The sequence below is a fragment of the Protopterus annectens genome, chromosome 14.part0, assembly GCF_019279795.1.
Source record: "Protopterus annectens isolate FY-2018-M chromosome 14.part0, PAN1.0, whole genome shotgun sequence".
Lineage (NCBI taxonomy): Eukaryota > Metazoa > Chordata > Ceratodontiformes > Protopteridae > Protopterus > Protopterus annectens.
The window spans coordinates 958,107,530-958,128,293 of record NC_056748.1 but is presented as its reverse complement, the minus strand read 5'-3'; the positions used below and the strand labels follow the sequence as shown (position 1 = coordinate 958,128,293).

The following is a 20,764-nucleotide window of genomic DNA, read 5'->3' as shown; positions in this document are numbered from 1 at the left end:
GATGCTGTGTTTTTTTGCTTTGGAGAGGGCGGCTCTTACCTGAGCATCTGAGATGTCAGGGTGGCAGCACTCTGCTGGGATAGATATTTGCCCTTTTGGTGGGGAGGGGGGGGGAGTTTGCACTGAATCTGTCAGCTAGCATGTTGGCAATGTCTGTGGGTTCGGTGTATTTTTTGTCATTTTGGACTAATTCTGAGCATATCTGGGAATTCCCACCCAGGTTACTAACATAACTAAAGAAAGCTTTGTGATTATCCTTAGTGTCCTGTGCAATATTTCTCTCGAAGCTGGCCTTAGACAATTTTATGAGTGCCCGTAGTTTTTTGCTAATACTGATCAGAGATGCCTTCCCTTTTTGGGATTTTGCTCTATCATGTAGTAGCTTCCTCCTTCTATTGTATAGTTTGTTTATGGCTGGGGTCCACCAGACAGGACGTCTGCCTTTGGAGGATTGGTTCTTGGTTTTATTTGGGATTGCATGATCCATGCATTCCTGAAGGTGTTCATAGAATGCGTTTATAAAGGATTCTGCGGTCTGGGCCATATTTTCCACAGGCCCGGGGGCTTTGAAAGATTCCACCTCAGTTTTGAGGAGTGTGAAATTTGCTTTAGAGAAGTTTTTCACTGTGGTTTTCTGGGCGGGGGGGTGGGGTCGGGATGTGAATATCCAGTGAGATTAGTTTATGGTCTGATCTTACCAGTGAGGGATACACTTCTGGTCTGGAGCATAAAGTCCCCATGTTGGTGATGATCAGGTCCAGTATGTTTTCCCCTCTTGTGGGAGTGGTAACAAGTTGTTCCATAGCATTTGAGTTTATAAATTCTAGGAACCTTTGGGCTAGGGTATTTTAGCTAGAGTAATGCTCCCAGTCTATGTTTGGGTAGTTGAAGTCGCCCATTATAATGGTGTTTGGAGAGATTCATATTTTCCAGTGTTCTCAGGAAAGCCGAGTGGGGTTCCTGGGTTTGGGAGGGTGGTCTGTAGCAGGCTATAAACTGGAAGGCAGTTTTACCCACTGTTAGTTGCACATGGATAGTCTCTGATGCTTTGTGCTGTGCCACCAACCTGGAGGTGTGGGTATCTTTGACGAATATTGATACTCCCCCTCCTTTTGTGGTTCGGTCCAAGTTTTAGGGCCGAAAAGCATGGTATGAGGTATAACCTGGTAGTGCTGGGGTGCTCTCGGGAGCCTTGAACCAGGTTTCTGTTACTGCACAGATATCGATGTTCTCCATGCTAAGGAGAGTTTCGAGTGCGTGCATCTTGAGGTTTAGACTTCTGGCGTTGATTAACATTACTCTTAGTTTCTTATCCCTTGTGATACCTATGAAGGTGGGTTTGTCTTTTGAGCCTTGCCTAAAAAAGGCACTATGGGGGTAGCAAGAGCCTTTGCTAATATCCGAAAGCCCAAGGGTGACAGGTGCAAGCCGTCCCTAGCGAAGCATTGTGGCTTGTCGAGCATGTCATCCCATGCTGACAGGCATTGGATCCCCTTTGAATGACACCAATACTTAAGCCAATTGTTGAAATTGATCATCTTGTCTTCATATTGTGGCATCATTCTTGGTGAGGGTAAGATGCTACTCAAAGTCAGGGTCATACCAGCCTGGGCTACATGCTCAGAGAGCTCCTCTATGTCTCTTTTCATGTAGTCCAGGGAGGTACGTCTCAGGTCATTCACACCAGCATGGACAATGACTGAGTCATATTTGTACTTGCCTTGGAGTGACCTGAGTGCTTGTGTTATGTGGCGGATCCTAGTGCCCGACCGGCAGCTCACCGTGACCTTCTCCTTGTTCAGCCTGGTGAGCGGGACGTCAGTGTGCCTGACGATAGAGTCACCTATTACAAGTGTATCAGGTGTGTTGTTTAGCCTTAAGGGCTGTGACTGTTCGGCACACTGGCTTTGTGAGCTATGTGTTGCACTTGTTTTGTTTTGGGGTAGCGATTGCTTGGGTGTCTGCTTTGGAGGTCTCTGCTGCTTAGGCAGATTTTTATTTAGAGCTTCCGAGTATGTTTTTGTGTGTTTATGTGTTTGATTTGCTGTCGTGGTAGGTCTATGTGAGACTGGAATTGTAGTCTGTGGTTTCCTGGAATTGTAGTGAGTGTGGTTTCCTTCTCCTCCTGACTGGTTACGCCAGTACTGAGTTGAGAGAGCTTAGCCTCCAGTTTGGCTATATGGTTGCATCTCTCACATGTGTTGGAATTTGTTGGGAGGAGGAGAGGGTTGTCGCTGAGTACATGAGGCAGTTGTAACATTGCCTCAAGATTCCCAGATTCACCAGCTGGACCGGAGAGGAGATTGACAACTGACCTTTGAACATGCTAGAATAGTATTGGGAATTCCTTTATAATTGAAAAAAAAGGGCCAGTGGGGAACGAGGTACTCAAGGGGAGTTTGTGAGGGTGTAGTGCTTTTAATATTTTAGTGCTGACTTGTATAATTGCTTTATTGAGCAAGTGCCAGGTAACTTAAATGCAGTGTGTTACAGGTAACCTAAATGAAAAAACGACAAACAGTAACTTTCTTTCAAGTGAAACAAGGAAATAAGTACAGTAAGCAATGCAGATATCACTAGGGATCCACAGAAGCACTGAAAAGTCGCATTTTAGGTGGAATTAGCTTTTCAGGGAAATAACAAGCAAACAAACAACAAGCATACATACAAAGCTAGATTCAGCAGGCCTGGATTTAGTCTATGCTACAGCAAACAAGGTGTACCAATTACAGTAAGAAGCAGTTCAAATATGCAGGCACTATAAGCCTTTAACCAGAAATTCCCAGCTCAGAAGGGCAGAGTCCAGCCTCTCCTCCCACAAGAGTGCAGACCATGAACCCTCTTAATGTAAAATAACTGGCCTGAAGCCCAAGTGCTTAAACCAGAACTAATACACTTTTAGAATAACAGACACTGAGCCCTCTATCAGCAGTTCCCAACTTAGAAGGATGCAAGCTACCTGTCCTGCCACCACAGTGCAGGCCACAAACCTTCCTAATGTAAAACAACTGGTCTGAAGCCCAAGTGCTTAATCCAAAAGACTTAGAATGATAGCTACACTTTAATCAAGTTACTACCAAGCAGTAATAAATACAATTGAATACTTTAAAGAATGCCTGGATTAGTGCTCAAGTTATACAAACAAAGCTAGATTCAGCAGGCCTGGATCTAGTCTGTGCTACAGCAAACAAGGTTTACCAATTTTATTAAGAAGCAGTTCAAATATGCAGGCACTATAAGCCTTTAACCAGAAATTTCCAGCTCAGAAGGGCAGAGTCCAGCCTCTCCTCCCACAAGAGTGCAGACCACGAACCATCTTAATGTAAAATAACTGGCCTGAAGCCCAAGTGCTTAAACCAGAATTAATACACTTTTAGAAGGATGTAAGCTACCTGTTCTGCCACTACAGTGTAGACCACAAACCTTCCTAATGTAAAACAAGTGGTCTGAAGCCCAAGTGCTTAAACTAAAAGGCTTAGAATGAGTTTCACCAAGCAGTAATAAATACAATTGAGTACTTTTAAGATGACGCAAAAGCAAAATAAAGTAGGGAGAAACACAAATACAGTAAAAGCAGATACATTTTTTTTTTTTTTAGTGGAAAGAGAGAAAGGAGTAGCAGAAACTAAGCTGATTGGCCTTCTCAAATGTTCTCCCTGTACTGGGTAGAATGAGGTAATGACACTAGACTGAGAAGAGGGTCCCAGATCAAATTTACACTAGGGGCGGGCAACTGCAAAGCCACCAACTATAAAAACACTATACCAACAGGGAGGGAGGGTGGGAAAAACTGTAGAAATGTATCTCACAGCTGATCTCTAATTACAGAAGTATCTGTAGAGCTACAGGATGAGTGCACAGCCTCATCAGTGCATGACAAGCATCCTGTATGTTTGAGCTTCTCACAGGGTGCAACTGCGTCCCCAGTCCTCACAGCATCTGAAATGTGCACTGACACTGAGGTGTGCATTTGAACCACAGAGGATAAGTGTAAGGGAGCATTACCATGACTCCTCCATTTGCTTCCAAGACCACTGTCTTACCTGTACACATTTTCATCCCATCCTATGTGCCTTCTGTTTTGCATGTCAGCACTTTGTCATTTGCTGAAGTTCCTTTTCAGATTCTGCATGTTTTGCCACATTCATTTGCATACAGCAGCTTTGTTGATGTGCCTACTCTGACCTGTTTATTGATGTAGTCCATCACCCATGTGATCTGGGAGGTGTGGATGAGGAGAACAGGTGGTCAAAGCTAGAATCAGAAGTGCTGTGGCCAGATGGCACAAAGTGTCAGTGTTTGTGTGTGATAAACTAATCCCAAAGAAATCTAAAATTAAGGTGTACAAAACAGTGGTGCAAGCTGTATGTCTCTGTGGTACAGAAACCTGGACAGTGTAGGCAGAGCAACTGAGGAAGCTTGAGGTGATGGAGATGAAGTGCCTGAGATGGACAGTAAGATCTACATTGTGAGCAAGCAAAGAAATGAGGACATTACAGCAGAGGCTGAAATAAGCCCACTTACAGAGAAGGTACACGAGAAAGCAGATTATGGTGGTTCAGTCACATATGCAGAAAAGCAGAAAATGATTTATTAAAACAGATTTGGTAGAGACCAGAAGAAGGCAAGAACAACTGAAGACATCCTACCAAGAGATGGATGGACTGGGTGAGAAGAAGACCTTAGGTGGGCAGGCATGACTGTCGAAGAAGATGAATGAGCATAAGTGGTGACAGTTTGAAACAACATCCCAAACCCTTTTAAAATGTGGAAAAGGAGGCTGATGATGATGATTTTGTCAGTGTTCAGATAATTAAATCAATGTGATTAGTTTAATAGTTTTTTATGGGTAGTGATTCTTTGTAATTAATCTGATGTTCGATTATACACATGACAAAAGCTGTAATCTGGTAAATAACCTTCATAGTTTTAAATTTCATGTTTTGTAAGACAGCTTTCAGCACAACAGTTGTAAATCACATTATTTTGATTAGATATCATATGCGATGCAAAATTAGTTCTTACTTATTCAAAATATGTTTTTTGATGTTTCTGTGTATAGATATGGCAACTGCAAATATACCATTTGCTGCTTTTTTATCATGATATTGTCTCATCTTGGAGAGTTATTCCCTTACACAAACAATATGGGACTATAGAAGTTATGATGGATTACATCAGCTCCTAAATTTACTACCTAACCTTGAGAACTTTTGGCATTTTTTTTTGACAGCTTTTGGTATTAAGTAGTTAACATTTGCTACACTTGCAACACAAGCATAAGTTCTGGCTATCTCAAATATTTATTTTTGAAATAACAATTTTTGCCACTGACAACTGGTTATTTTAATTGAGAAACTGTGCAAAGCTTTAGAACACTTCATTTCTGTATTTCTCAGCTCTATTTTGCAGCAACCATCAATTTGCATAAGTGAGGAGTGGTTGGAAGAGGACATGAAACAAATGAGGAATGTACTGAACGAAGTCAGAAGATGCATTTGTCCTACATGTTAGTTGGGAGGAAGGGGATAGTAGTATGTTAATTCCTGTTAGAGGAAGATTCACATTGTTCTGGAGAGAGGTGACTATTACGGCAGTGATTTAAAGACATAGTATTAGTTGAGAATGGTTAGCAGTTATTTGTCTAGTTAATTAACCAGAATTATGGACTGCTACAAGCAGACCTAGTTCATTCATGAGTCAGGGCACAGTAGCAGCTGCGTATATTTGAGGCTGAGGACAGAGATAATGGGAAAGCTATTACCATGTAAAACTAAAGCCCAGAATCATACATCGTATGAATAAAGTATGTGACGAGCAATATAAGAGTTCTAATGAGATGAAACAGTAGCATGGCTTAGCAGGGTGAAAGGGGCAACTGCCCCAGGTGCAAAGTCTTAGACCGTGATCCAATTGGCCAGCCATTGTCCCAGTCGTTCTTAGCGCAATATCTGCTTTTAAAAGCTGCTATTCCATTTGCGGGCAAACATGAGGACTGTGGGATATAAACTTTAGCAAACGGACTGCTACAGTTTAAAACCAAAGTTTTTTTTTTTTTTTTTTTTTTTTATCTTTGCTCCTCTAATGTAAGGAAGGGTAGTTGAGGACAAGGCACAGAAAGTGAACCTGAATGACTGTCTGCAGGAAGATCTTCCTGCATGTTTTGCAGAAGTTGTGCTGAGGGGGTTGGGTGTTGATTTGTGGACAGCACAGGGCGTTGGTTGAGGCAGTTGTGCTTGTTAGGTGAATACAGTGGTTTATGTACCAATAGTTTTACAGCAACAGCAGTGGTTTATAAGTTATTGTTTCGTGTTGTGCATGTTGTGAGCATAGTAACTGGAAAAGTTTGGTACTGAACATTTTTTTTTCTTTTTTTCTTGTAGATGTTTGTGTACTCTTTGGGAATGACACTTTACTGGACAGCCGACTATCAAGTTCCTCAAAATCAGGTATCCTACACGAAGATGTTATTTACTAAGTAACATGATTTCCTTTGATAAACCACCACAGACCAGTGCAGCTTGATAGCACTCTACATGTGTTTAAATTAAAAGCCAGAAACAACATGATACACTGTTAGTATAAGGTTCGTGCAACAATGTAAGACAGTGAGCATCCACATTGCATTGGCTAGTAACACAACAGAGAAAAGCAGTAGGATGCCCATTACATTGTATGCCATAGCTTGATAAGGAAATCTGTCTAAACTTGCTTAAAGGGGGAATTTAGAAAATATGTTTTTTGGGGGTAGCTGCACATTAGTGCATTTATTATTGTTGGTACTTCACACTGCTTCGTTCTCCAGTTTAGATCACCTTCAGGGTGCCTTCTGTGCAGAGTCCATCCTTGTGTCATTTGTAAGATTTTGCTGTCTGCTTCTGTTATGTTTTGCATCCTGATGATGTGCAGTAGGTAAGATACTGAGTAACATCCAAATTGTTAAGTGCATGTTATTTTTGAGTGAATGACTGCCATTGTGTGTGAATTCTGAGTTAAACTGACATCCTTTTTGAAGTAGTTTCTCTGCTTTGTACCAGTTGACTGCTGTTATAGGCTTCAGCTCCCCTGCACCTCTGAAATGGATTAACTTGCACATTTAACAAAGCTAAATAAATAAATGAAGTAGGCAGTTGGGCAATGAATGAACATAAAATGCTTTGCTTTTCATTTTGCAAGGTGGTTAAACTGGATGTTTCCTATCCAGTGGCTTATACTTCCATCCATATTGTGGCATATATACCACAGACACGAGAACATCATTGTCAGTTTACAAAGCGGATGATAGTCATCCTCTTAAGATCTGAATTGGAGACTTTGACAGAGTTAACTTGGACTTTTTGTTCTTGACTCGACAGCATTTCAGTATTCCAAACGCGTTCATAAATATAATATATGAAATAACTCTTCATATACCACACTATTCATTCAAATAACTCTTCATATGCCACACTATTCATTAAAAGATCCTGCTCTAACAGAATAAAATTAATTAATGGCACAAGGCAAGGTTGCCCCCTTTCGCCATATCTCTTTAACATTTATATTGAACCCCTATTTATTTATCTATCACAGGGAACCTTTCATCATATTCCCAGGGCACTGAACAACAACCTGTTATTATCAGCCTTTGCTGATGACCTCAATATATACTTCCAATTACCTAACACTGATTTAAATAAAATCTTAAAAACTGTTGATATCTTCTCGAAAGCATCTAACTATGAAGTCAACCCCTCCAAGTCATTCATCTTCGCATTTAATCCAATAGGACACAACTCGTCTCTTTTTCCAGGCACTGCAATTAAATTAAAATATACTTTCCAGTAATTCAGTACAAGGTTTGAATATAATCAAAAGAATTTCTTTCAAAATTACCTTCTTAAAACTTGGAGGAATATTGAACATGACCCGGATAGATGGAAAAACATGAAGCTTCCCATTTTGTCCAGAGTAGCATTGATTAAAATGAATATCCGTCCCAAAATTTTGTACCAATTTAATGCAACCAACTCTATTATCCCTATGAACTTCTCTAAGAGAATCAATAAAACTTTATCTAAATTTATCTGTTTTCCCAAACCCCCAAGAATTGCTCTACCAAAACTAATGCTCCCAAAACGCAAGGGAGGACTGGGTCTACCAGATTTCAAGTTATACTATGACATATGTGCCAATCGAATCCTTTTAATTGCTGGCCATAACCCCAATAACTTAAACCAATCTCCACAATGGATCAAACCCTCATTTCAAAACACTTAACATAAACCCTAAAGCCTTACCTTTCATGGATAAATTCATACTAAAGGACTCTAAAATACATAATCTAATCAAACATAAAATCAAATCATTTCAAAATCTCCTTTCCTTTTTACATCTAGAGAATGTGCACTTGTCTTTCTGCAGCCAGTCCATCTAAACCCAAACCTGAAATTAGGCAACAAAATGGTAAACTTAGACCTATTTCCCCAAATCAAAAGCTATACTGTCTGGGACTTCTATAGACTAAAGGACAACTCCTTAAGTGGTATTAAAGTTAATCTTAACCTAAGTAACAAATATACCCCAATACTGAGGCAAATTAAAGAACTGGTGTCTTCTATTAGAGGCATCCCTGATGGTGTAGAGGAAGATGTAAATCTTTCACAATCCCGAATGAAAATTTTAAAGTCAAAAACAAGATGTTATTGGCTTCATATAAGCTAATCTGTGCTATTAAATACCAATCTTCTCTTACATATGTTCACTATTGGAAGGACATAAATCCTAATTTAACTGATGTTCAATTCTCTCACGCTTTAAATAACACAAATAAATTCTCCCCCTTCATGAAGCTTGTATATACCCAGTTAATGATAAACAATAATGCCTACTATACACCGGAATGTCTAAATAATTTCTTCCCAAGAATTTCTCCTCTTTTCCCTTTTTGTCCATCACAGCTGGCTGACCTTTTGCATATTCTCTGGTACCGTAAATATGCACAGAACCTATGGAACTCATTAAGGATCAAACTTCAGAAAATGGGCTACGGGAAATCTACCCTATCTTGGTAATTTGGTAACTTGCATGCGAGTCCCGTCGATATGCCCAGATCTGACTTGAATATACTGATTGTTGTTTTTGCGTTAGCCAAACTGCACATCACCCAAAACTGGCTTGACAGGTCAAAAATAAGAGTGGAAGGGTTTTACTAACATGGCCTCTAAATATATCATATCTCACAAAGTGATTATAGGTAATAGAAATAAGCACATGAAATGTCTCAATTTTTGTAATCTTATCCTAGAACACATTTTGAAATAAGTTATACCATGAAAGCAATCTGTCAACCCGTCCCTACGTAGTTTTTGGAAGTTTCTTCCTTATGAGGTTTTAACAGATAGTAGTCTCTGATAGTTTCATTTCTGACTTTCATAGTAACGAAGTGATTATTCACTAACTTTAAAAAACTTGTAGCACTATATGTAAATAGTTGTATATATTATGTGTAAATAAATCCTGTTACTCACCACTTATTTCTAAATTTATGCCCATTTTACTCCAAACATTCAATTTATATGTACATGCGAACCTGTCTCTCTAGATACTAGAATTTTGGTAAATCAAGACTAGACGTTGTCCTTCTTTCGGCTTTTCCCGGTTAGGGGTCGCCACAGCGTAACTCCGGTCTGCTAATGATTGGCAGTAGATTTTTTTACAGGTGCCAGCTCGACGCACAACCTTCAACAAAGGCATATCCATTCTACGCATGTCTTTCGAATGCCACTCGACCGCTGGGAGGACATGCAGACTCCACACAGAAAGCGCTCCAGCCGAGAATCGAATGGAAGAACCTCTTGCTGTGAGGCAACAACGCTACCGCTGCACCACCGCGGATATTAAAAGGCATTAATTTAATTGTCATGTCAAGGTTACCTGTTCATAAAGGAATGTCATGTTGTATATTTTTGTACATAAAATGTTGAAAAGTACAATAAAATAAAAGTTGGAAAAAAAATATCTGAATTGGAGACTCAAGTTAGCATTTTTTGTGTTTTCATGTATGTTAATTTGGTTTACCAGCAGGTGGCGCATGTGCAATAGATATAGATATCATGGTTTAGTTTCAGCCTCTGCACTGCTCAGTGATGTACAACAGATCCATTAGTCACCTCAGTGACTGTGGTTCCTTGATGACATTGTAGATGCTGAAATCAGTTAAGCATCACAAAGTTGAGCAGGCCTTATTCTTTTCAATGCTGCACTGTGTGTAAGTGAGTATGCAGTCTTTTTACTGGTCACAGTGACTGTGACAAAAACAGAAAATGCTGGAGAGACAAGATGTGTTCCAGAAGATCTCTGCATTAGGTAATAGGCACCCTATCCCATGTAAAACATAATTTGACCATGACCCTTTTCAGACGATACCTTGACAATTGGATGGAAAATCGTAAATTTATCCTGTCTGGCCCCCCCAAGTCCCTTATGGACATAGTCAGTAAGAAAACTATTATCCTAACTAATACTCCCACCTATAAACCCTTAGCTACCTGCCTACTAACTTGCCTCCCACAGTAGTGTAGCTAGGGTAGGCCGAGAGGGGTAACTGCTGTGGGCAGAAAGTGTTGGGGGCTCGCTTGGCCGGGTGATCTCTCTTTTATGCATTACTGGCTTTTAAAAGCTAACATTGCATTTGTGGTCAAACCTGAGCACTGTAGCTAAGTGTGTGGTCTAAAATGTAGCAAGTGCTTGCTACATTTTTTTTTTAACTAAAACTTGAGCGTAGTGCTCTGTGCTGGCAAGTATAAAGTGCAGCAGTTTAAAAAATACTTTTTTTTTAATTAAAAAAGTTGGGGTTGGGGGCAGTGCACAGAAATGGACCTGAATGGATGAGGTGATGATGGTGTGTATCTGGGCACTTGGTTGGTATGCTATTAGAAAGAACATCCATTTTTTGTCTTTTTTTCACTTCAGTTGAAGAGCTGAGGGTGTGGGGTGCTGGTTGAACCAGCTACTCTTCTATACCCTTCCCAATGATACTTGGGACTCCAATGGTTTGGGGTGCATGGCTAAGCTTGTAAGGCTTGTGCATAAAATAATACATGAAACAGAATTATTAAAATTACAAACATCTGTGACAATCATCAGTAATTTGTACACTATCTTGTATTTACCCATTGGGCAAAACAGACAAATATAGAAAGGGATCAGCAGAATATAAATATGAAACCAGTTTCTAAAGAATGTTAGTTATGTTGTAAGAATGAGTGTTGGAAAGTGTATTTGAAGTGAGCATATTTCAGCAGAGTCAAAGTAAATGAATATAGGAATAGTTGACGATGGATAGAAGTATTTGGAAGATATTAATATATCCAGTTTGGTTACGCAGGAGACTCTTGATTATTCTAATGGGCTTACTTGTGGTCAGCATAAGAGATGACATCAGAGAGGGAAAGCAAAGGGAGGGGGATTTTGGGATGATCTTGGTGTGCTACAAAAACATAGTCATGGGTTCATTAGACAAATTTGCAGTTGCATTTTGAATGAAGATAGGTCATCCTTTAGTTAGATATAGAGTGAGAGAGGTCCTCTGGAGAGTGGGTTACCATATAGTCCTTCACCTATTGATATATTTATACAGTGTGTGTGATATATATATATATATATATATATATATATATATATATATATATACAACATTTTTTTTTTGCTTTGCACATGTTTAGTAAGGGTTTGCATTTGGATCAGACTTCTTATTGGCATGGTATAAGGATATTTTTAGATTGGAACATTTGAGGGTAGTGGAGTTGTTTTGGTAGTTTCAGCCATTTGAGTTTTTGAAAGGCTGTACAATGATGAGAGCTATAGAGAGGGCTGCTTGCAAATGTTGCAGTTTTGTTGTAACATTGCTGTAGTTTAGTAGCCATGTTGGAATACAGATTCACGAGTGTGGGTGAGGCAGTAGTGTTTGAAGTAGGTAGGCAGAGGCTGTAGTTGTTAATAAAACTGCTGTGCAGACTCAAAGTAACAGAGGCACCTACCTCATCCAGTAAATTGTATATTTCCTTGCTGAATCAACTGTATGTATAGCAGACTACAACAGTAACTGTTTAACTCAAATAGGCTGAATATTTATTATAGACAATAGCTAGTGAACCTCAAATGTGGTCCTAAAATAAAATGCTGAATTCACAAACACACAAAGAAAAATGTTCCCCATGATCCCATTTAAAACTCCCAGAAAATGACCTTCAGATTATTATTATTGGATATACAGAACTCATTGAAGTTCCTGGTGAAGAAAGCGGAAGAACGTGATTTTGCGGCGAATGCCTCTAGTCCTACTAGTTTGTTTCAAGAAATGGATACGGTGATAGAATCGGGGGAACGTTCAGGTCTTTTTAAAGACCAGATAGTAGGAGCCGAAGGGCGTTCCGCTCACATACCTTACGAAGGAACTAATTGCTTGATGTGGTCCTAAAATAAAATGCTGAATTCACAAACACACAAAGAAAAATGTTCCCCATGATCCCATTTAAAACTCCCAGAAAATGACCTCCAGATTATTATGGATAGTATGATGTCTAATATGCCATTAGCTGCTGTTTGTAGTAAAGACAGTGGAGTGATGTTTTGCTGAGTCAAACAGAACTGCAGTTCTGAATAAAAGTTCACAAGGCATATGTAAAACGCAGAATCCCTAGTACTCAAATAGAAAGTAAACTAAAACTGTCCCCATTCAACAGCAACAATGCTTTACCACCCCAACCTAATTTCCTTCACCCCTTACATTCATACTAGTGCTGAAGTATGCAGCATACCTTTCATCTGTACCACATTCATCATTATTTCCTGGTTTTGGGCTCAAAATAATAGGGTGGCACGAATTCCCAGTTGGCCTCTTTAAATTCGGATTTATTTTTCATTTTTATTTTCATTTTTTTTTTTATGCTTATGCGCTTATGTGATCAGCAATGTAAAATAAATAAATTGATCAATCCATAGCTAGATAGATAGTCTCACCCTTGTATTTATATCAAGTGCAGCTGTTATCTTCCCACCCTTGTATTTATATCAAGTGCAGCTGTTATCTTCCCAGTTTTAAGCATATAAGTAATTTATTACAACTATATTGAATTAGTACTATGGAGGCTGGTGCCACAGCCAGGTTAATTCTGCTGCTTGATTGGACCATTACTTCTTGGAAGTGGAGGTCATAGCATTCATAGATGTATCATGACATTGTTTTAAATATTGCTTTAATTCAATTAGAAGGTTAAGGTTGCAACAGTTTTTGTCAAAATCAAAAAAGTATAAAACTCCAATGTCTAATATTTTTAACTGCAAAGCCACATGGGCACCCGCAGACAGGTGCAAGGGCACCCCCTGGATTTTGACTTAAAAAAAAACATCTATACGTAAAGCCCTGATCGATCTTGGCTACAACTGTTATCAAAGTACATTTCAAAGCTGTTCATCTTTATTTCATTTGATTGTAAAGAAGTACCAATTATGATAAAAGCAGAAGTGAGTCGGAAAAGTGTAGCTTCTGATTGGCTATCCTTTTTAGCTCCGCAAAGGTAGGCTGGGGTATTTGCTGCCCGTCCTAAGGAAATAGAAGCTGCCGAGTGGGTGAAGACAGAAAAAAACCTGCTTTGTGGTGAATATGTCATGATAATAAGTGCAAATTCCTTTCTGAGAAGCAGAGGTTACCAGAGACCCTAACTGGTGTAGGTGAGTGTCGTACAGGTTTGAGGTGAGATTGAGAGAGCAGTCTGTTTGAGTGATAGCCGGAGTCTCGGGTGAAACAAATCAAAGGAAAGGGTTATCATCTTTATCATTCATTTGTATAAATCTGGTATCAATGCAGATTGTGCTGCAAAAATTTTGAAGCAACTTATAGTTTAAATGAAAGCAAACAGGAGAAAGGCGTGGGCCACGGTCGAGACTTTGTTACACATAAAATTTTACTCTGATGGTTCTGCTTTGTTTAAGAAGACGAGACTCAAACTATCCTTGCTTCATGAGTCACTGCACTTTCTTGCATAATTACTTTTAAGAGAAGAGTTGCCCATTTTTTATTAAAAACAACCTAACTTATGTTACTGCATGTTTCCATTTCTGCGTCATTCTGTGTTATAGCCTTCAAGCGACTGGTTTCTCTGAAAAACTGACTGAAATAGTAAGGATGAGCATTTAAGCTGTGTTTTATGGAAAACAAATATTGTCATTTAAGTGGTTTTCTAAAACATGTTTAAAAATAGATGGTTATATTGTAAACGGCTTTATATTTTTTTGGTTTAACAAGTCAGTTGTCATTGAAAACTGTTCACTTTAGTTTGTCATTCCAAATACTTTGGGAAAATAGATTCCCATTAAACTTTATCTGACAACAGTCGAAAATATATTTTGCTAAGTCCTAATGTGGTATTGAGACGTAAAATGAGCTCCTGCCTGTAAACGCTAAGATGCATTTGCCTTTTCTTTTACTAAATGATGCCTCACTTGACTGCTGAGCACATCAGCAAGGAAATTGCGAACATGCACAGGTCTGTAATAGTGCTGGCTGGGTTTACATGCACGTGAATTTGTATGCATGTGTATGTGTATCGGGGCCGGGAGGGATGATTGTCTACAGAAACAATAGAATGCTAATACTTTTTACATATATAACTCAAATTACCAAAGTTGGAGTACTGTCCAAGTGTCTTTATGGTTTCTTATTTTCTCCCTGAAGTTATGCAAGTTATTTGAATTTCAGTAATGTGAGCAGTATAATACTGATAGCATATTGCATGTGTTACACATGTTCTACTTGAGTGAGCGCGCGGGAGAGAATGCCTGCATGGGAAGGATTATATTAAGACAAATAGAAGAAGGGCAAGTATGAGGAGATACAATGCCTCAGTTGAATTAATTATAGGACCCCAGCAAGGGGCAGCATGTCAGAGAAGAAAAGGGAAGGGAAAGGGAAAAAAAGGTAAAGGTAACATACCTCTCAATCTCTCAGAGCAAAAAAAATTGGGCAAAGCCAAAAATAATGTTGGGACAAAGGCCCCAAAATAGGGACAGATTTTAAATGTTGCTCCTGTAAACTTGAATAGTTGCTAGAATAAAAGATTTTGCATTATTATATATTTTCAGAAGGATATTAAGTCTGCAATTCAAATGTCTGCCATTATTTGTCATTCAATGAGTTCAATGTTAATGTTGGTATCCTACAATTCCATGGGAGTGGGAGGGTTACAAGATTATGTATGCACATTTTATGTTAATCAGCGTCCTAATTTTTGGCCAGTTGTACCTACTTTTCATGGGCCTTTGTCCATATTTTCCAGGTTGAAAGGTATGGTATGCAATTGTCCACTATCAACTTTATATATTCAAGATGGCTGATTGTCATTCGATCTTTAATGATGGTATCACCAATGGTAAACAACAATTTAATTTTTGACCAGAGTGTATCTACTAAAGTTAGAAATGCATATTCTGTAGCACAGGTCTAGTCAATGCAGGGAGATCATTTTACCATTTCATATTTCACTGACCAGACCAGTAATTCGGTACTACATTTTGTAGTCTTCAAACAAGGCAGTCAAATAACTTTAAAATATACTGTGATTCCTTACTAAACAAATCATGGGTAAGGAAACTCTAACTTTTCAGAAAGCTTCAGGAACTGTCATTATATTATATTTTGTATAGGTTATTTAGGATAGGATTCTTCACAGAATCACTAGGGACTCCCAGTAATATCCACCAGCAGTGATTTCCTCTATTATATCCCCTAGACTCACCTTCTCAGTCCCAACAGCCCAATGAATAATATGCCTTTCACACAGTAATTCGGTCATGCAGACATTGTCTGAATGCATGTTTGATATATTTTTATTTGGGGTTCCCCCACCAGTGCAAGCATGTCATTCAGGTAAATGTTTGACACTTTTCACTACCGTGTTTTCATTTGTTTGTTTTTTTTTCTTCCTTTATTGGCCTCTTTTTTTTTTTTTTTTTTTCCTCTTTGTGGTAAGTTCATACATCAGTCTTATCATTGCTTATTAATCAAACAATGAGAGAGAACAAATATAGCTTTACTTGGTTTGATGTCTAATCAGTGAATTTCATGTAGCCCAATGAATGGCAAATTACTGGCTCACATTTGTGTAAATAAAAAAAACATTGACTTCTGATGCAACGACATCCAAAACTCCACCATGGATACTGGGACTTTCTGGCCTCCCAGACAGAGATGTTAGGAGCTCCACAATGTCTGTCAGTGATGACTGAATCAGCATACCTCCATCCTTAGCCTTCTGCTCCTGTACCACTAGAGTTGCCTTGGTGCTTCATGTACAGCCATATTGGAGATCATCCTCCAGAACTTGTCTGTACGTCCTGTTTTGTCCACCAGCATCACTGATTTCACATTAAAGGTCCTGCTAGATACTCACAGTGAAGACTGTGTTAGATCTTTTGTTTTGGATCATCTGACAACCATGCACATAGTTGGCCTGCAGTAGGATGGTATTCTCTGCTTGGAAGGATTCTCCCTTGGAGTGGTGATCACCTTCAGCCAGGCATGACAACCAGTATTATCAAGGAACTACATGTATAAGCTGGTGGCATGTCATACCTGCTAAACCTTTAACTCAGTAAGACACAGACATGCCCATTGTTGACATTACCTGTTTTACGTGTCGCACGTGATGTGGATGAGCCCACATGTATAAATATCGTCTATCTGGTGGAAGTTATGGTATGTTTCTTTTTGCTTTGACATTTGGCAGGGGGTATACAGTACTCTGAACTCATAGACCCTTGTAGAAATACAGGTGTATCTGGGACTCCTAATTTCTTTTGTGTTTGTGGACTGCAGAAGCATACAGATGTTGACTAAACTGTCGATGGGTACAAGTGTGGTGAAATGCATTGTTTTGCCCTTCGACTGAGGAAGAAGTGCAGGCCCAGCAGTGGATATGTCTGCCATAGCTTGACAACATCCCTGTCAGTGACATACACCATGAATGTGAAGTACAGTATGTCTGCCCCCATAGTGTACTCAACTGTCATATAACCGCCGAGGGTAGTGTGCATGAAGAACAAAAGCAATTTGAAGCCTATGCTAGGGCATCCTCATGATGTGTGTGCAATCCTCTTCTACTGTCCACACACATCCTCTTACGTGGGTATGTGTGGAGGCCCCCCCCCACCACCATCACTGCAGCAGTCATAATCCAGACATACAACACTTGGTAAACATATAGGAAGATGAATGCCCACAAGTGCTACAGTGGTCTTTTGCAACTAAGGTTAAGGAACATGTAAGGGACATCAAAAATGGAAAAATAGAAAGCCCTATAGCTATACATTTTCAGGATTATCACAATGGGCAGGTAGAGGGTCTACAAGTTACTGTTTTGGAACAAATTCATTGCAACTTTTATGACTTATTTGATATAAAAAGTAAGCGCCTTAAAAAGGAGTCAATGTTCATTCTTAAATTTGATACTATGTTCCCTAAGGATCTTCATAATGAGCTTAACTGGTGATTTTTGATTTAGTTGGTTTATTGGTTTATTACTTAATGATGTAATTAGTGGTCTTGATGTATATGGTGAAGTGTTTCACAATGAACTATTGCACTCTGTAAAGACAACAGTGTCGAAGTGCTAGAGAAAATACTTTTTTGTTTTAATAAAGTATGTTTAATAATATAGTCAAATCAAAAAATCAAAACAAAGTCAATAATTTGATTACCTTGACACAGTCTGTTCTTCTTGGTTTTTCGTACTTGCAACAGTTTGTTTTCAATGTTTAATAATATACTGCCCATCCAGTTGGTTGTTTCACTATACTGGATTTTTAACTTGTGGTTGTTGTGATGATAAGATCATTAATCTATATACCATTTTCCTTCTGAGTTAAAAAAGGAAGGCTAACCTGTTGCTAAAAATGACTCCTTGCACATTTTAGCTTTTGTTGAGAAGGAGGGACAACTTTGTGTTTCTTTATTTATCCTTGTTGACTGGGTTAGTCCTACTAGACTAGTAGCCTCTTTTCAAGGGAGACTTAAGGTGATATTTATATTAATAAAGGAAATTTCTCCAGGTGATCAGTGAACCTCCCTTACTTTCGATAGGTGCTGTGGGATCATTTACACTCATCTGAGCTACCACCAAATCAGGCAAATGGGGCCTTGGTTTAATGTTTCATCTGAAGGATGGTGCACTCAGGAGTGCAGCATTCCCTGTATATTGCACTGCAGTGTGGCAATTGATCTACCAGGTAGGGGAATAGAACACAGAGTCTACTGCATCAAAGATGAATACACTACCTGCTGCACCACTTACACTGCTTTTTTATATGCTGCCATTATTAAGATTTAAGGTCAACAGTTCTGGTTTCTGTGTTTGAATGTATTCCATCCTTTGAGGCCATTTTTAATTGCTCAGACCACAGTTCCAAACATGATTCTTACTTTTAAGAGAACAGTCACATCATTACTATCCTTTAGAATTCAGCTATAAAACTTTGTGTAATGTGGCCCAACTTCATACATTCTGCAGCTCCGCATTTCTTAGTGGAACATGCCCCAGCTACTGCACATGTTGCGTGTATATACACTTCATTTGTTGTAACTCAAGCATGCTGCACATACTGCATGCATGCTGCAAACTGTCAAGTGTCTGATACATGCCACATACACTGATTGATCATACAAGGACTAAACAGATCTGCTGTTAAGCTAAGACAGAAACATGCAAAACAGAAAAAAATGAGCTGGAAAAAGACAAAAATGGATGAGTCTCCATGGTGCACAACACTAGAAATAAACACCTATAGAAATAATAAAGGCCAGTAAAACACCATTTGTGCCTGACCATTCTAATCTGTCCTTTGCTTAGTTCTATGCCCAGGGGTATAAAGTGTTACATATTTGTATTTTTTTTTTTTGCTGTTCATTTCGTCATATTCCTTGTTAAATCAAGTCTATTCAGTGTACTAAAGTACCTTTGACACGAATGACTTGAAAGTTTAAGGAGGTACTTGGTTCAAACAAGCTGTAAGCTGGAATCAAACCCAAGACCCTGTGGAACACAACAAAGATGCTGAATGTAGAAACTCTAAGGAGTTCAAATGTGCAGGATATTAAACTGGATGAAGTAATGACCAGAGACATTGAAACAAAGTTAAGAAAAGATCCTAAGTGGAAAACCACAGGCCCAGATACAGCACCTAACTTCTAGCTAAAAGTATTACCATCTTTACACAGAGTTAGCCCTGAGTAAGAACTACTTATATATGCATCCCAAACAGACACCAACCTGGTGAACTGCAGAAAAAATGATGCTCCTCAAGAGTGAACTTGTAAGTCATTCTAAAAACTATAGACCAGTAGCTTCCCTTCTGACGATGTGCAAACTATATAATGAAATTGATGCAGATAGATTTTATAGTCATTTAGAAAGCTCAATCATGGCAATAGAACAAAAGGGTAACAATAGAAAGTCATATGGCACAAAGGATCATTTGTTGCTAAATAAAGACATAATGGAGAATTGCAAAGGGGGAAGAATCTATGTATGGTATGGCTAGATTACAAAAAAAAGTATTTGCCAGCATCCCACGCTCATGGAGAAAGGAGTGCTTACAGATGTATAAGATGCATTCTACATAGATCAGTTACATTAAAGGACCATGAAGCAATGGCAAATCTCTTTGCAATTAAGTTATGAAAAAGAACAAATTATTATATCAGATAAAAATTCAAAAAGGATTATTCCACGATGATTCTTTGTTACTGCTGTTGTTTTATCTTGCCCTTAACCCATGAAGCTGTTTACTTAACAGATTATCTTGGTTACAGATTGGATCTCAGAAAGCAGACTTGCTTAAAGATTTCTCAACTACTTCTTGATTATGACTTAAAACAGTATAGTTCATCAGATGAGCAGTTGAAAGCACAACTGCAAGTGGTCAAAATTTTCTCTGATATAAGAATGAATTTTGGTCTTGATAAATGTGTATCCTAGCTCAAAAAAAAATAAAATAAAATAAATAAAAACATTTCCTAAGTTACACTTATTTGCTCATCCAGTTTTCCTGATAGAGTACTCTGTATGGAATTTTTAAAATCTGCCATCTCATTACACTCGAAAAATGTATGTATGCTCCCAGGTGACTCTTCCCCATTACACCTCCAACATTTGCCGTCTGCATGAGGAAATAATATTTGGAGTCTGCTTGGCATATAAAACTACCTGTACAAAAACATTCAAGACAAATGTTCCAGACTTTGTTGCATATAACGAAAGATATGACATTAATATGTAATACCCTGCTTATAGGGAATAACAATGTCCAATCACAATATGTTAAGGTTACAGAAAATGTTGCTTTTCCAGTAGAGAAGGTAGAAAAAAGAAACAAGACAGGGGCTAAAAGAACAACATGAAAATTGAACTTTCAAAGAATTAAAGAACATTACTGTTAGGTAAACAGAAGAAAGACTGATGACAACATATTTCTGGCAATGGAAGTACAAACACAGTTAGATGTGAATGATGTAGATGATGAAAATGGTGGAAATGAGACCAGTGGTGTAAAGAATATTCTGTTGTAACAACTGAAATTACATGCATGACTGAATCTAAGTTAGAATATTGATCTCAGATCAGCAGTGAAATACAAGCAATTGGACACTAGTATTGGATACTTACATTTGCAGGCAGGATATAAACCTTGAATAGAGTTATGCCTGCCAGGAGCAGAAAATGGAAGATAT

At 38.6% G+C, this 20,764-nt stretch overlaps 1 protein-coding gene across 1 annotated transcript in view; it reads left to right on the top strand.

Moving 5' to 3' along the window:
• LOC122789363 (tyrosine-protein phosphatase non-receptor type 13-like) overlaps nucleotides 1-20,764 on the top strand; it is a 2,815,362-nt gene that overhangs the window by 8,295 nt on the left and 2,786,303 nt on the right. The window contains exon 3 of the mRNA XM_044056752.1: nucleotides 6,384-6,449. Coding sequence (XP_043912687.1) covers nucleotides 6,384-6,449 — 66 coding nt within the window. The remainder of the gene's footprint in view (nucleotides 1-6,383; nucleotides 6,450-20,764) is intronic.